This window comes from Anomaloglossus baeobatrachus, chromosome 11 (assembly GCF_048569485.1).
Source record: "Anomaloglossus baeobatrachus isolate aAnoBae1 chromosome 11, aAnoBae1.hap1, whole genome shotgun sequence".
Classification (NCBI taxonomy): Eukaryota; Metazoa; Chordata; class Amphibia; order Anura; family Aromobatidae; genus Anomaloglossus; species Anomaloglossus baeobatrachus.
Genome location: NC_134363.1, coordinates 100,136,349 through 100,151,372, shown reverse-complemented (window position 1 = coordinate 100,151,372; position 15,024 = coordinate 100,136,349). Strand labels below are relative to the sequence as shown.

The following is a 15,024-nucleotide window of genomic DNA, read 5'->3' as shown; positions in this document are numbered from 1 at the left end:
GAGCCTAGCAGCAGATCATACCACTGTATAGGCTGCGGGGTGAGCCTAGCAGCAGATCATACCACTGTAATAGGCAGCGGGGTGAGCCTAGCAGCAGATCATACCACTGTAATAGGCAGCGGGGTGAGCCTAGCAGCAGCTCATACCACTGTATAGGCAGCGGGGTGAGCCTAGCAGCAGATCATACCACTGTATAGGCTGCGGGGTGAGCCTAGCAGCAGATCATATCACTGTAATAGGCAGCGGGGTGAGCCTAGCAGCAGATCATACCACTGTATAGGCAGCGGGGTGAGCCTAGCAGCAGATCATATCACTGTAATAGGCAGCGGGGTGAGCCTAGCAGCAGATCATACCACTGTAATAGGCAGCGGGGTGAGCCTAGCAGCAGCTCATACCACTGTATAGGCAGCGGGGTGGCCCTAGCAGCAGCTCATACCACTGTATAGGCAGCGTGGGGACCCTAGCAGTAGCTCAGCCTCATACCACTGTATAGGCAGCGGGGTGAGCCTAGCAGCAGATCATACCACTGTATAGGCAGCGGGGTGGCCCTAGCAGCAGCTCATACCACTGTATAGGCTGTGGCGAGATTTATTTGGAGCCGGCACACGCAGGGTTCAGAAATGACGTAACAGCCAATGAGGGATTGTCGGACAGGAAGTTAGCCTCCACTCCGCCCTCGCTCTTCCTTTCTTTCCTCTGGCTCATCGGAGACAGGTAACGTGTTATGGCCGCTGTTCTGTGATCGGCGGAAAGCCGCCTATTTTCAGAGAATTCGGCACCGGAGGTTCCCTGTCCGCGCTGTGTGTGCGTGGGGAGGATGACACTGAGGCCGCATGGACGAGGCCCCGGAGCCGCCCCACATTTACGTGCAGCCCGGGCCGCCCATCGTCTTCTAGCCGGCGGTGTGCGCGGAGGTCACCGGTCTGCTCCCTCACCGGCCAGTCAGGCCTCAGCCCCGCACATGAGAGCAGTAATGCCAGATCACGATGTCCCTTCCTATATCGGAGCGGATGGAGTGATCACGACACAATGTGCTGCCCCGGCCGTTCGCTATTACTGCCTGTGCCGGCAGCAGGACGCAGCTGTATCGGCCCCTCATCAGGGGACCGGCAGAGTAAGGCTACTTTCACACATCCGGATTTTTGCTCTGCGGCACAATACGGCGTTCTGCAGAAAAACCGCAACCGGCTTTTGTAACGCCGGTTGCGGGTTTTTTTTGCATAGACTTACATTAGTGCCGTATTATGCCGCAGGGGCTTGCGTCTGGTCCGGTTTTGGCCGCATGCGGCAGATTTAGCCGATGCGGCGGCCGGATCGAACGTGCCCTGCAACGTTTTTTGCTCCGGCAAAAAACACTGCATCGCGCCGCTGCGGCGCATTTTTCAATGCATGCCTATGGCGGCCGGATGTGGCGCGATGCGGCAATAACCGCATCCAGCTGCCGCATGCGGTTTTTGCCACTGCGCATGCTCAGTAGCATGCCGCAAGCGGCAAAAACCGGACGGGCCGCATGTAAAAACTTATGCAAAGGATGCGGTGTTTTCACCGCATCCGTTGCATAGTTTTCACAGCCGGATTGAGCAGCACTGCAAAAACCGGATGTGTGAAAGTAGCCTAACCAATGAGCTGCACTGGCCTTGAAACCCCCGAGGTGGAGCAGGGCGGCCACAGTTCTGGCCACAAATTGCATCAGATCTCTGGCATCATCCTTGTTCACGTGTCCTCTAGACGTCGGTGTGTAGGGTGGACGCGCTGGGACGCGGTCGGTGTGTAGGGCGGGCGCTGTAGTGTAGGGCGGGCAGTGTAGGGTGGGCGCCGCGGGCGGGGAGTGTAGGGTGGGCGCCACGGGCGGGCAGTGTAGGGTGGGCGCCGCGGGCAGTGTAGGGTGGGCGCTGCAGGGTAGGGCGGGCCGCGGGCGCTGCAGGGTAGGGCGGGCCGCGGGCGCTGCAGGGTAGGGCGGGCCGCGGGCGCTGCAGGGTAGGGCGGGCCGCGGGCGCTGCAGGGTAGGGCGGACGCGCTAGGCCGCGGGCGCTGTAGTTGTAGGGCGGGCGCTGTAGTGTAGGGCGGACGCGCTGGGCCGCGGGCGCTGTAGTTGTAGGGCGGGCGCTGTAGTGTAGGGCGGACGCGCTGGGCCGCGGGCGCTGTAGTTGTAGGGCGGGCGCTGTAGTGTAGGGCGGACGCGCTGGGGCGCTGTAGTGTAGGCCGCGGGCGCTGTAGTGTAGGGCGGGCGCGCTGGGCCGCGGGCGCTGTAGTGTAGGGCGGGCGCGCTGGGCCGCGGGCGCTGTAGTGTAGGGCGGGCGCGTTGGGCCGCGGGCGCTGTAGTGTAGGGCGCGGGCGCTGTAGTGTAGGGCGGGCGCGCTGGGCCGCGGGCGCTGTAGTGTAGGGCGGGCGCGCTGGGCCGCGGGCGCTGTAGTGTAGGGCGCGGGCGCTGTAGTGTAGGGCGGGCGCGCTGGGCCGCGGGCGCTGTAGTGTAGGGCGCGAGCGCTGTAGTGTAGGGCGGACGCGCTGGTCCGCGGGCGCTGTAGTGTAGGGCGGGCGCGCTGTAGTGTAGGGCGGGCGCGCTGGGCGGCGGGCGCGCTGTAGTGTAGGGCGGGCGCGCTGTAGTGTAGGGCGCGCTGTAGTGTAGGGCGGGCGCGCAGGGCGGCGGGCGCGCTGTAGTGTAGGGCGGGCGCGCTGTAGTGTAGGGCGGGCGCGCTGGGCCGCGGGCGCTGTAGTGTAGGGCGGGGCGCGCTGTAGTGTAGGGCGGGCGCGCTGAGCGGCGGGCGCGCTGTAGTTTAGGGCGGGCGCGCTGGGCGGCGCGCGCTGTAGTTTAGGGCGGGCGCGCTGTAGTGTAGGGCGGGCGCGCTGGGCGGCGGGCGCGCTGTAGTGTAGGGCGGGCGCGCTGGGCGGCGGGCGCGCTGTAGTGTAGGGCGGGCGCGCTGGGCCGCGGGCGCTGTAGTGTAGGGCGGGCTCGCTGTAGTGTAGGGCGGGCGCGCTGGGCGGCGGGCGCGCTGTAGTGTAGGGCGGGCGCGCTGGGCGGCGAGCGCGCTGTAGTGTAGGGCGGGCGCGCTGGGCCGCGGGCGCTGTAGTGTAGGGCGGGCGCGCTGTAGTGTAGGGCGGGCGCGCTGAGCGGCGGGCGCGCTGTAGTTTAGGGCGGGCGCGCTGGGCGGCGCGCGCTGTAGTTTAGGGCGGGCGCGCTGTAGTGTAGGGCGGGCGCGCTGGGCGGCGGGCGCGCTGTAGTGTAGGGCGGGCGCGCTGGGCGGCGGGCGCGCTGTAGTGTAGGGCGGGCGCGCTGGGCCGCGGGCGCTGTAGTGTAGGGCGGGCGCGCTGTAGTGTAGGGCGGGCGCGCTGGGCCGCGGGCGCTGTAGTGTAGGGCGGGCGCGCTGGGCGGCGAGCGCGCTGTAGTGTAGGGCGGGCGCGCTGGGCCGCGGACGCTGTAGTGTAGGGCGGACGCGCTGGGCCGCGGACGCTGTAGTGTAGGGCGGACGCGCTGGGCCGCGGGCGCTGTAGTTGTAGGGCGGGCGCTGTAGTTGTAGGGCGGGCGCTGTAGTTGTAGGGCGGGCGCTGTTGTGTAGTGTAGGGCGGACGCGCTGGGCCGCGGGCGCTGTAGTGTAGGGCAGGCACTGTAGGGCGGGCGCGCTGGGCCGCGGGCGCTGTAGTGTAGGGCAGGCACTGTAGGGCGGGCGCGCTGGGCCGCGGGCGCTGTAGTGTAGAGCGGGCGCGCTGGACCGCGGGCGCTGTAGTGTAGGGCGGGCGCGCTGGGCCGCGGGCGCTGTAGTGTAGGGCGGGCGCTGTAGTTGTAGGGCGGGCGCTGTTGTGTAGTGTAGGGCGGACGCTGTAGTGTAGGGCGGGCGCGCTGGGCCGCGGGCGCTGTAGTGTAGAGCGGGCGCGCTGGACCGCGGGCGCTGTAGTGTAGGGCGGGCGCGCTGGGCCGCGGGCGCTGTAGTTGTAGGCAGGGCTGTGGAGTCGTGGAGTCGGAGTCGGAGCTCATTTTGGTGGAGTCGGAGTCGGTATAAAATGCACCGACTCCGACTCCTAAAATATATAATAAATTGGGGACAGGAGTGCAATGCAGAATGTGCTGAATATTTTACTAAATAACAACATTTAGTATAATGCTTATATTTAAGTGAAAAATTTATTGTAGTACAATGTGAACATCAGACATTTAATTGTTTTTATGATACAATAATCAAGATATTTGGATAGAACATAAAATATTTATTGGAATACAACTTTAGAACACAAAAAAACTAATAAATTGTAAATATGTAATATATATAATATATATATATATATATATATACAGTGTATACACACACACAAGATATATATGTAATCTACTGTATATTACATAGTGTATTACATATTTACAATTTATTACAGTTTTTTGTGTTCTAAAGTTGTATTCCAATAAATATATTTTATGTTCTATCCAAATATCTTGATTATTGAATCATAAAAATTATTAAATGTCTGATGTTCACATACACATATTCATGTACTACAATAAATTTTTCACCTAACTATAAGCAATATATGTAGGAGCCGGAGTCGGAGCCGGAGTCGGAGCCGGAGTCGGAGTCGGTGCAAGAGAATTTGAGGAGTCGGAGTCGAAGGTTTGGCTTACCGACTCCACAGCCCTGGTTGTAGGGCGGGCGCTGTAGTTGTAGGGCGGGCGCTGTAGTTGTAGGGCGGGCGCTGTAGTTGTAGGGCGGGCGCTGTAGTTGTAGGGCGGGCGCTGTTGTGTAGTGTAGGGTGGACGCAGGCACTGTAGTGTAGGGCGGACGCTGTAGTGTAGGGCGGACGCGCTGGGCCGCGGGCGCTGTAGTGTAGGGTGGACGCGTCGTGTAAAGCTGGACAGATGTAATATCTTTTTTCCTTTGAGCTTTTTCAATTACCGTACGTTGATTCAGCATTTTTGCTAATTTTTATACCTATTGCATTGAATCCATGAAAAAACACTTAATGCAGTTTTCAAGCAGAAAAAATGCTGAAAAATTAAAAAAGCGCTGTGTACATTACCCTTGGTGGTGGCATAGCCAGTAAAGTAACTGGAAGGCCTTAGTGACAATAAAATAAACCTTTCTGCTCTGTATCACTGAAAACCGCAGAAAGAGCACCAACAAAATCCTCTGAAGAGCATTGATTTGCATGGAAACCCCTCGCTGTTCACCTGCTCAGCTTTGACCATCTTTTAAAGGGAACCTGTCAGCAGAAATTTCGCCCAAAAGCTAAAAGCTTCCCCCTCTGCAGCTCCTGGGCTGCCTTCTAGAAAGGTCCCTGTTATTATTGTGCCCCATGTGAGACCAAAATAAAGGCTTTATAAAGTGGTACCTTTTTGTATTCAGATAGTGTAAATGTGACATGGGGGCGGGCTCTCTGGCGTCCGTTATTCTGCCCCCTGGTCCTGTATGCCGCCCCCATCGCTCCTTTCCATAGCTGATGCACCGCCCACTGCTCCAGCCATCCCCGCGCATGCCCAGTGCCAGTCTCACAGGACTGAGCAGTGTGACCGCTGGTGACGTGTGCGCAGGCAAGTGATTATGAGCGGGACTGTGACTGTTATCAGCAAGTACCCGCCCATAATCTCGTGAGCGCGCAAACCTCACCAGCGGTCACACTGTGCTCAGGGTAGTGCTAGACTGTATGGGCTGCTTCCAGGGATGACGTCCCTTTTGTTACGTGATAGGGGCGTGTTCAAAATAATATCACGTGACAAAAGGGACGTCATCCCTGGAAGCAGCCCATACAGTCTAGCATCTACCCTGAGCACAGTGTGACTGCTGGTGAGGTTTGCGCGCTCACGAGATTATGGGCGGGTACTTGCTGATAACAATCACAGCCCCGCCCATAATCACTTGCCTGCGCACACGTCACCAGCGGTCACACTGCTCAGTCCCGTGAGACTGGCACTGGGCATACGCGGGGATGGCTGGAGCAGTGGGCGGTGCATCAGCTATGGAAAGGAGCGATGGGGGCGGCATACAGGACCAGGGGGCAGAATAACGGACGGCAGAGAGCCCGCCCCCGTGTCACATTTACACTATCTGAATACAAAAAGGTACCACTTTATAAAGCCTTTATTTTTGTCTCACTTGGGGCACAATAATAACAGGGACCTTTCTAGAATGCAGCCCAGGAGCTGCAGAGGGGGAAGCTTTTAGGCAAAATTTCTGCTGACAGGTTCCCTTTAATGGCTTCCGGCTGTCAATGATGCCTGCATTGAAGTGTCATTGCTGTATATAGCAGAAATCACAGTCTCTTTTAAAGCTCGGCCACAGGCATGTTTCAAAGGTGCTGTGCTGTGGCAAGCGCGGAAGTCCTCAGCAGACGCTCTGCTGTCATAGCAACCAATCGGCGACCAGCAATCACGTAACAGGTGCACCGATGGGAGCTGAAGATGGTGCAGCGCCGCAATGCTGGTCTGTGTTAAATGCCGCTGTCAGTTTTACAGCAGGATTTAACAGGTTAACAATCGCTGGACTCCAGTTCACCCGTAATTGTTTGCGGCAGGTCCTGGCTGTAATAAACCATCATTATCTGCGGAGTATGGGGTGAGGGCATGGTGAGCACGTGCCATACACTTCCATACGTGTATGGCAGATGTCACAAAGGGATTAAGCCATGGAGTTACAAAGTTATCATTGTCTTTTGTTGGGATCCTGCATTCTAGCTTGTTTTGTTCTGTGCGTACTGTCCCATTTCTGTAACATCCCAGGCCCCGTGCCTCCTAGGGATTGAGGGCGCAGCGGGCAGTAGCTGCCATTTTGCAGACTACTATTTGTTAACAACCAATGAGGGATGGATGTTCTTTTCTCGTGATAGATCTGTCCAGCATAGCATTACTGTGGACCTCTGCATTGCATGTAGCGCTGACCTAGGTTCTTTACCAGACCAGACCACTATGAACCGCCTAACACCGGCATCCCCAGCAGCTCTTCTTATTGGCCCCACAATATCATTATGTTGTGGCACAACATCACTGGGGCCTTCTAATCAAGAGGCGAAGAGCATGTCGCTGATAGGAGGTTTGCAGGGCTCGAGTCTGGGTTATGCGCATGACGGTGTCATGTAGATGTCACAAATGTTCACTTCTGATGCTAAAACAAATATTTGTATGTTGCAGGTGCTTTACAATGTCTGCTCACTTGCAGTGGATGGTTATAAGGAACTGCTCTAGTTTCTTACTCAAGAGAAACAAGCAAGTATACAGCACTGTAAGTATGACCGAAAGGGTTTAATCAGCCAGTATGCAGCATAAATGTGATGGGAGGCTGGAGACTGTCTAATCTGGGGTCTGAACAGGAGCTGTCACCCGATATTATAATACTAGCTGTAACGTTTGAAAAAATACAATGATCTGCTCACCTCTCCCACCGAAGGTCCACTGCACGGACACCGTATCCCAACAGGAAGAATTCAAAGAGTAGAAATCCAGCAACCGACCTTCTTAAAAATATATAAATCTTTATTCCAAAAAACTTTTCATTAACAATAGATACATAAATGGCAGCATAGAAAATCCAGAGAAAGGAAAGGACATGAACAGAAACAAAGGCGTTTCAGATGCTATTCCTTATTCATTGTTTCTAAATTGAATCCACAATAGCAGCGTTATCTGATATCCCCCTGATCATGTGTGGGGAAACCCATCAACCAGGTAAAAAAAAGAAAACTTTTGATCCGTGAAGCTTGGTAGAGGTTTGTTTTATGTACTAGAAGTCCGCTCGGTCTGAATTTAAAACAAGATCTGATGTTTCATTATAATGTATAATGCTTCCTGTAATTTCATTATATTTTAGATTCTTTATGTATGTTTTTTTTTTAAAAAAAAACCCCTTTTGTTTTCCCTTTTTTTTTTTTTTAAAGGGTTTTTTTTTTTTTTCATTTTGTCTATATTTCTGCTTACGTGATTAGGTGTCTTTATCTGATTGGTGGGTTCACCACACATGATCAGGGGGATATGACGTATAACGCTGCTATTGTGGATTCCGTTTAGAAACAATGAATAAGGAATAGCATCTGAAACGTGTTTGCATCTGTTCTTATCCTTTCTGCCATTTATGGATCTATTTTTATTGAAAGGTTTTTTGGAATAAAGATTTACATATTTTTAAGAAGGTCGGTTGCTGGAGTTCTACTCTTTGAATATAAGCTGTAAACTTAAGCCCTTATTAAGATGTCTGATTTTTTTTTTTTCATTAAAAACATGTTTTAATAATCTGCAGTCAGTATTTACCTTCTGTCATTATTTTTTTCCCATATGAAAAAAACAAATGACAACACTTCCCCCTATCCCATACAAAGCATGCAGATTACACACTGATGTTATGTGTGCTGTCAGTGATTTTCATGAACCCTTATTTGTCTGTGATTTGGATTAAAAACTAACATATCTGTGTTTTGGTTTTTTTTTGTTTTTTTTTTGCTGCTCAGATTGTAAAGCACTGTAGATTTTCTGGTTAGTATGCTGATTGTATTTTCCTATATAACCTAAAGCCAGTGCTATACTGGCACTATCATTCTGATTCTATACATACCTTTTAGTTGTCAGCTAGGATGTATAGGTTTTGAAACACAAGCAAGTAAAGTTTGTAAAATGGGCAGCTTTTGATTGACCGCAGCTGCCGATCAGCTGCTAGCTGGGGTGGGTATTCATAGTGATCCCCTCCTACTGTTATTTATGCTAATTTTATGTAGTCATTTAACTTTGTGACTAGAAGGACCTGTGCTGATGTCATACCCATGTGACCAGAAGGGGCGGGACCTCAGCCAGCAGAAAAATATTGCTTCCTGCTATCAGCTTTTTTTTGGCTGAGGCCTCGTCCCTTCTGGTCACATGGGTCATCAGCACAGGTCCTTCTAGTCACAAAGTAAAACTATTCTATAATAGAATTAGCATAAATAATAGGGGGTGGGAATCACTATGAAAACCCACCCTAGCTTTCAGCTGATCGGCAGCTGCTATCATTCAAAAAGCTGCTCATTTTACAAACTTTATTTGCTTGTGTTTCAAAACCTTTACCTCCTAGCTGACAACTAAAGGTATGTATAGAATCAGAATGATAGTGCCAGTATAGCACTGGCTTTAGGTTATATAGGAAAATCCTGGTGTTTGGTGCGCTTTAAACCTGATGATGCTGGTGTACTTAGTGTGAGATTTCATAACTGCATAATGCTGAAATAAAAAATGAGCATTTTATAATTCAGTGAAGCACAGGATTAAGTAGTATGTAGACTGGGGTTATATGTATGCAGTTTGCATTGTGAATTCCGGTGACATATCCGCTTTTGCTGCCCTGAAGCTGGGCCAAGTGGGAAGACTGGAGATTCTGTCATATTACCTAGCCAGACTTCATAGACTTCCATGTGTAATTAAGGAACAGCCGAGTGTTCCATCACTCTGTTGAAGTCTTGATTTTAAAGGGAACCTGTCAGCAGAAATTTCGACTAAAACCTAACAGATTCCCCCTCTGCAGCTCCTGGGCTGCATTCTAGAAAGGTCCCTGTTATTATAGTGCCCCCTTTCTGACCCAAAAAAAGAGTTTATATCGAGGTACCTTTTTGGCTTCTGATTCTCTAAATGTGTCACGGGGGCGGGCTGCCTGATGGCCGTTATTCTGCCCCCTGTTCCTGTATGCCGCCCCCATCGCCGATTTCTATACTTCTGGACGCCGCCCACTGCTCCAGCCATCCCCGCGCATGCCCAGTGCTCATCTCTCGTGGATGAGCACTGTGCCCAGTGTCATCGGTGGTGACGTGCGCGCAGGGTTTAGATTATGGGCGGTGCTGTGATGTTAATTACCAAGCAACCGCCCATAATCGCGGGACCGCGCAATCCCCCTCGGCCTGCTTTCTGCGCAAGCGCGCTGCAGCTGAACTCACGTCACCTCCTTCCCATCTTGCCCTGAGGCAGGAAATAGATGGGAGGAGCGCGGAGCAGTGACTACACCGATCAGGAGGAGTTCAGCTGCAGCGCGCTTGCGCAGAAAGAAGCAGGCCGAGGGGGAATGCGCGGTCCCGCGATTATGGGCGGTTGCTTGGTAATTAACATCACAGCACCGCCCATAATCTAAACCCTGCGCGCACGTCACCACCGATGACACTGGGCACAGTGCTCATCCACGAGAGATGAGCACTGGGCATGCGCGGGGATGGCTGGAGCAGTGGGCGGCGTCCAGAAGTATGGAAATCAGCGATGGGGGCGGCATACAGGACCAGGGGGCAGAATAACGGCCATCAGGCAGCCCGCCCCCGTGACACATTTAGAGAATCAGAAGCCAAAAAGGTACCTCGATATAAACTCTTTTTTTGGGTCAGAAAGGGGGCACTATAATAACAGGGACCTTTCTAGAATGCAGCCCAGGAGCTGCAGAGGGGGAATCTGTTAGGTTTTAGTCGAAATTTCTGCTGACAGGTTCCCTTTAAGGCTAGGTTCGCACACTGCGTCTTTTTGACGCTGCGTTTTTGTGCGTTTTTGGCCGCTAAAAATGCACAAACGCACCTGCGTCGAAAAAACGCATCAAAAAACTCATGCGTTTTTGCCGCGATTTGGTGCGTTTTTGGCTGCGTTTTGCTACATTTTTCCAATGCATTGTATGGGGGAAAAACGCTGGAAAAAACTGACATGTCCATTTTTTTTTTTTTTAACTCAAAAACGCAGGTAAAAAAAAACAATGTGTGCGGACAGCAAAAATTAAAACTCATAGACTTTGCTGTTGAAGCAAAGTCCTGCAGTTTTGAGGCCAAAAACGCACCCGAAAAACGCCGCGAAAAACGCACTGTGCGCACATAGCCTTAGGGTGGAATAGCTCCTTGTTATTGCAGGCCACTTTTTATTGTTTGTATGCGAAATCCAGCAGAGAAAATGCCTTTTTATTGAATTAAAAGTAAATTAAGGCCACGTTCTCTAAGATGAGCCATTGTAGTGGTGTGGTGGGCTGAAAATTCTATTTACCGTTGTGAACCATGTTTTTTTTTTTTTTTTTTGTTCCTGCAAGTGCCTGCACCAAAATTTGCAGCAGCAATATGCTGTTTGTTCAATTTTTGCTGCTTTTTTATGCATTTTTTTGAAGGGGTGTTTTTATTATTACCGTATTTTTCATTTTTTAAGACGCACCCCAAATTTGGAGGAAAAGAAGGTAAAAAAAAAAAATGGGGTCAGTTTTATAATCTGGTGGTGTCTTATCAGGGAGAGGGGGGCAGCAGTGCAGGAGAGGGTGTCACAGAAGGCAGGAGAGGTACTGGAGTACGGTGATGCTGGCAATAGTACAGAGGGAGGCCCAGAAACTCACTGCGGTCTCTCCTCTGTGCGGGGCTGGTGACGCCGCTCTCCTCTGTGCGGGGCTGGTGACGCCGCTCTCCTCTGTGCGGGGCTGGTGACGCCGCTCTCCTCTGTGCGGGGCTGGTGACGCCGCTCTCCTCTGTGCGGGGCTGGTGACGCCGCTCTCCTCTGTGCGGGGCTGGTGACGCCGCTCTCCTCTGTGCGGGGCTGGTGACGCCGCTCTCCTCTGTGCGGGGCTGGTGACGCCGCTCTCCTCTGTGCGGGGCTGGTGACGCCGCTCTCCTCTGTGCGGGGCTGGTGACGCCGCTCTCCTCTGTGCGGGGCTGGTGACGCCGCTCTCCTCTGTGCGGGGCTGGTGACGCCGCTCTCCTCTGTGCGGGGCTGGTGACGCCGCTCTCCTCTGTGCGGGGCTGGTGACGCCGCTCTCCTCTGTGCGGGGCTGGTGACGCCGCTCTCCTCTGTGCGGGGCTGGTGACGCCGCTCTCCTCTGTGCGGGGCTGGTGACGCCGCTCTCCTCTGTGCGGGGCTGGTGACGCCGCTCTCCTCTGTGCGGGGCTGGTGACGCCGCTCTCCTCTGTGCGGGGCTGGTGACGCCGCTCTCCTCTGTGCGGGGCTGGTGACGCCGCTCTCCTCTGTGCGGGGCTGGTGACGCCGCTCTCCTCTGTGCGGGGCTGGTGACGCCGCTCTCCTCTGTGCGGGGCCGGTGACGCCGCTCTCCTCTGTGCGGGGCCGGTGACGCCGCTCTCCTCTGTGCGGGGCCGGTGACGCCGCTCTCCTCTGTGCGGGGCCGGTGACGCCGCTCTCCTCTGTGCGGGGCCGGTGACGCCGCTCTCCTCTGTGCGGGGCCGGTGACGCCGCTCTCCTCTGTGCGGGGCCGGTGACGCCGCTCTCCTCTGTGCGGGGCCGGTGACGCCGCTCTCCTCTGTGCGGGGCCGGTGACGCCGCTCTCCTCTGTGCGGGGCCGGTGACGCCGCTCTCCTCTGTGCGGGGCCGGTGACGCCGCTCTCCTCTGTGCGGGGCCGGTGACGCCGCTCTCCTCTGTGCGGGGCCGGTGACGCCGCTCTCTGTGCGGGGGAGGTGGGGGGGCAGCGAGTCAGAGCAGCCGCGCACAGAGCCGAGCAGACCAGAGCAGCCGTGCACAGAGTTAAGCAGAGTGGCGTCGCCTGATGCACACAACAGCACCGTACTGACCAGCGCCGGCAGCACCAGCACCCGGTAAGCTACATTCGGATTTTAAGACGCACCCCTCATTTTCCTCCCATATTTTTGGGAGGAAAAGTGCGTCTTATAATCCGAAAAATACGGTATATTTCGTTTTCAGATCTCCAATGCAGCTGCATTTTGTTTTATTTTTTCAGGCTCTTCAGAAAAGCCTTTAGAGAAAACACACCAAAACTGCATCCTTTAATAGCGTATTTAACTGCACATCCACTTTGCATGAGCTGTTAAATGCAGGCTAAGACTACACAGTATTTGTTCTACATGTGAACTTGGCCTTACAAATGGCTTTCACCCTCTGACAGAAGGATCCTGTGCCATCCTGGGCACGTAACGTACACGTCCAGTTTATATACAGAACCTGCGAGTTATTTTATGCATTTACATTTTTTATAATCCATTGAAAGCGCAACTCCTAATTGGTAATTCCAAGGGTTTGGCAATTCACTGTCAGTTTTCACCTGTAGTCAAAAAATTATTCTCAAATTAATTAGCTTATTTTCTTGCCCTTCTTTGGCTTATTTAGGAGCCCAACAATCTGAAGTCCAAAAACTCATTTCGTTACAATGGACTTATCCACAGAAAAACAGTCGGTATTGAGCCAGCGTCTGATGGAAAGGGTATTATTGTTGTCCTGAAGAAGCGTGCAGGTGCGTCACCGTTCTGTTGATGGGATCATTGCATGGGGGTGTCATTGTTCTTGTTCATAACCTTCGCATTTATTTATGACTTTTGGATCTTTTATACTGCACTAAAATCCTGCTCGTGACACTCATTTTACTGTCTGCTTTAATTCAGTTTACCTCTGTGCTATGTAAATTTACAATATATATAATATACTTAAGTACATTATAATTTAATTTTTTTTCTAGGGCAACGTAAACCTGCTACATCTTATGAAAAAATCACCATCAACAAGAACTCTCGTGCCACACTCAGTAGTGTGCGCCATATTATCCGCAAGAATAAATACAGAAAAGACCTCCGTATGGTGAGTGAATCACATTAGTTGCTATTATGTTAACTTGATTTTTACTTCAAAGGAGTTTTCCAGTCTTTCTCCTACTACTTTTGACATTGTGTGTGAGGAGGTACTCCTATTCCATCCTATTCCCAGCGGATGTCATACCTGTCCTATCAATTAGAATTCAACTTTGAGGCCACTTTCCTTTCGCACTTTGTTCCTCTACCCATTCAGTGGTCCCATCGAGGCTTTCATCCGAACCACTAAACACCCCCCTCCCCCCCCCCCCCCGCAAGACGGGTTTCGGATGTATGTGCCGACAGCCACTAACGATAATGGTGCAGATGGGGAGTCAGTGTGCTCTGTCGTGCAACATTTCTGAGGGTATACGCTAATTAGAGGCGGACATCAAGACGCAGTCTGCTATGTCTGGGTGTCTCCCGAAACTGGTGGATGACAGAGCACACAGTGACCCGTTCTGCACCATTAACGTTAGTGGCCCCATTGGCGCATGAGTCCGAAACCCATTTTGCGCGGGGTTCAGATGGAAGCCCCGACAGGACCACTGAACATGGAGAGGAACACAGCGTGAAAGCGAGCTGAGTTCATTAGTTGTCCTGGATTTGTATTTATTAATTTTTGTGTGATTCTTCTTAGGCTGCACTTCGTCGTGCCAGCGCTATCTTGAAGAGTCAGAAGCCGGTTGTGGTCAAGAAGAAACGTACCCGGGCTGCCAAGACTGCATAAAATTTCCTGCAGACTGCTCAATAAATAACTGAACACACTCTAGTTTCCATTGTAGCATTATATTTCATTTCCCTGTTAATCATTTTTGTAAACTGGGGGAACGGGACTTTCTAAGGAAATATTAGTTACTCCTGCAAGCCATGGCTGCCTTATCTGCTTTGGCCAGAATGGGAAATAATGACATCCCTTTAATTTAGAATCTGACTTATTGGATAGTGGGAAACCAATTTGGTTGGGTTACTCCTTTGCTGTTCAGTGCTCATCATTTATCTGCTAGTGTGGCCATTTACCATTAGGATATATAGCTGCAGAAAGAAGTCTGTTGTTCCCTACAAAAAAAAAATAAATCTGTGATATTGCTGGGATGGATTAGGATAGAGTTGCATGGGTACACTTTAGACTGGTGCCACACTGGGCACTACTGCGATGCTTGCATGAGCCTCGGCTCACGCTGGCAGCACAGCAGGAGCCGAGTGTCATGTGAGTGTGCCTGCGTCTGAGGTCCGACCCTGCGAGCGGACCTGAGCTGCTGGGGGCGGGCCGGCACGGAGGAGGGGAGGGAGGGATTTCTCTCCCTCTCTCTTCCGTAGCCGGCTATTGTGATTCTCGCTTTGTACGTGTGCTACACCGGTGTACCGCGAGTGCAGTGCGATCTTTCTCTTGCCCCATTCAGTTGAATAGGTGCGAGAGAAAAGAGTCACCTTACAATCGCAGCATGCTTAGATTTGTTTTCTCGGTCCGATTAGGGCTGAGAAAATAATCACTCATGTGCGCTGTCACACAGGCTAGAATTGGTCCTAGGGGAATGTGATGTTTTATCGCACTCCAC

The 15,024-nt window shown here is 52.5% G+C and overlaps 1 protein-coding gene across 1 annotated transcript; it reads left to right on the top strand.

Moving 5' to 3' along the window:
• The first annotated feature begins 625 nt into the window (after positions 1 to 625).
• Positions 626 to 14,237, top strand: RPL28 (ribosomal protein L28). Its single transcript, XM_075328991.1, has 5 exons — positions 626 to 714; positions 7,109 to 7,199; positions 13,011 to 13,134; positions 13,357 to 13,475; positions 14,106 to 14,237. Exons 2-5 carry the CDS (start codon positions 7,119 to 7,121, stop codon positions 14,193 to 14,195), a joined length of 414 nt encoding a protein of 137 aa, XP_075185106.1. The 5' UTR covers positions 626 to 714; positions 7,109 to 7,118; the 3' UTR covers positions 14,196 to 14,237.
• The last annotated feature ends 787 nt before the right edge of the window (positions 14,238 to 15,024 follow it).

Bases quoted from the DNA above. Each gene is read 5' to 3' on its own strand.
- RPL28 (XM_075328991.1), top strand. From the start codon at position 7,119: ATGTCTGCTCACTTGCAGTGGATGGTTATAAGGAACTGCTCTAGTTTC. The intron at 7,200-13,010 runs GTAAGTATGACC...TGGCTTATTTAG, and splicing joins ACAAGCAAGTATACAGCACT to GAGCCCAACAATCTGAAGTC. The intron at 13,476-14,105 runs GTGAGTGAATCA...GATTCTTCTTAG, and splicing joins ACAGAAAAGACCTCCGTATG to GCTGCACTTCGTCGTGCCAG.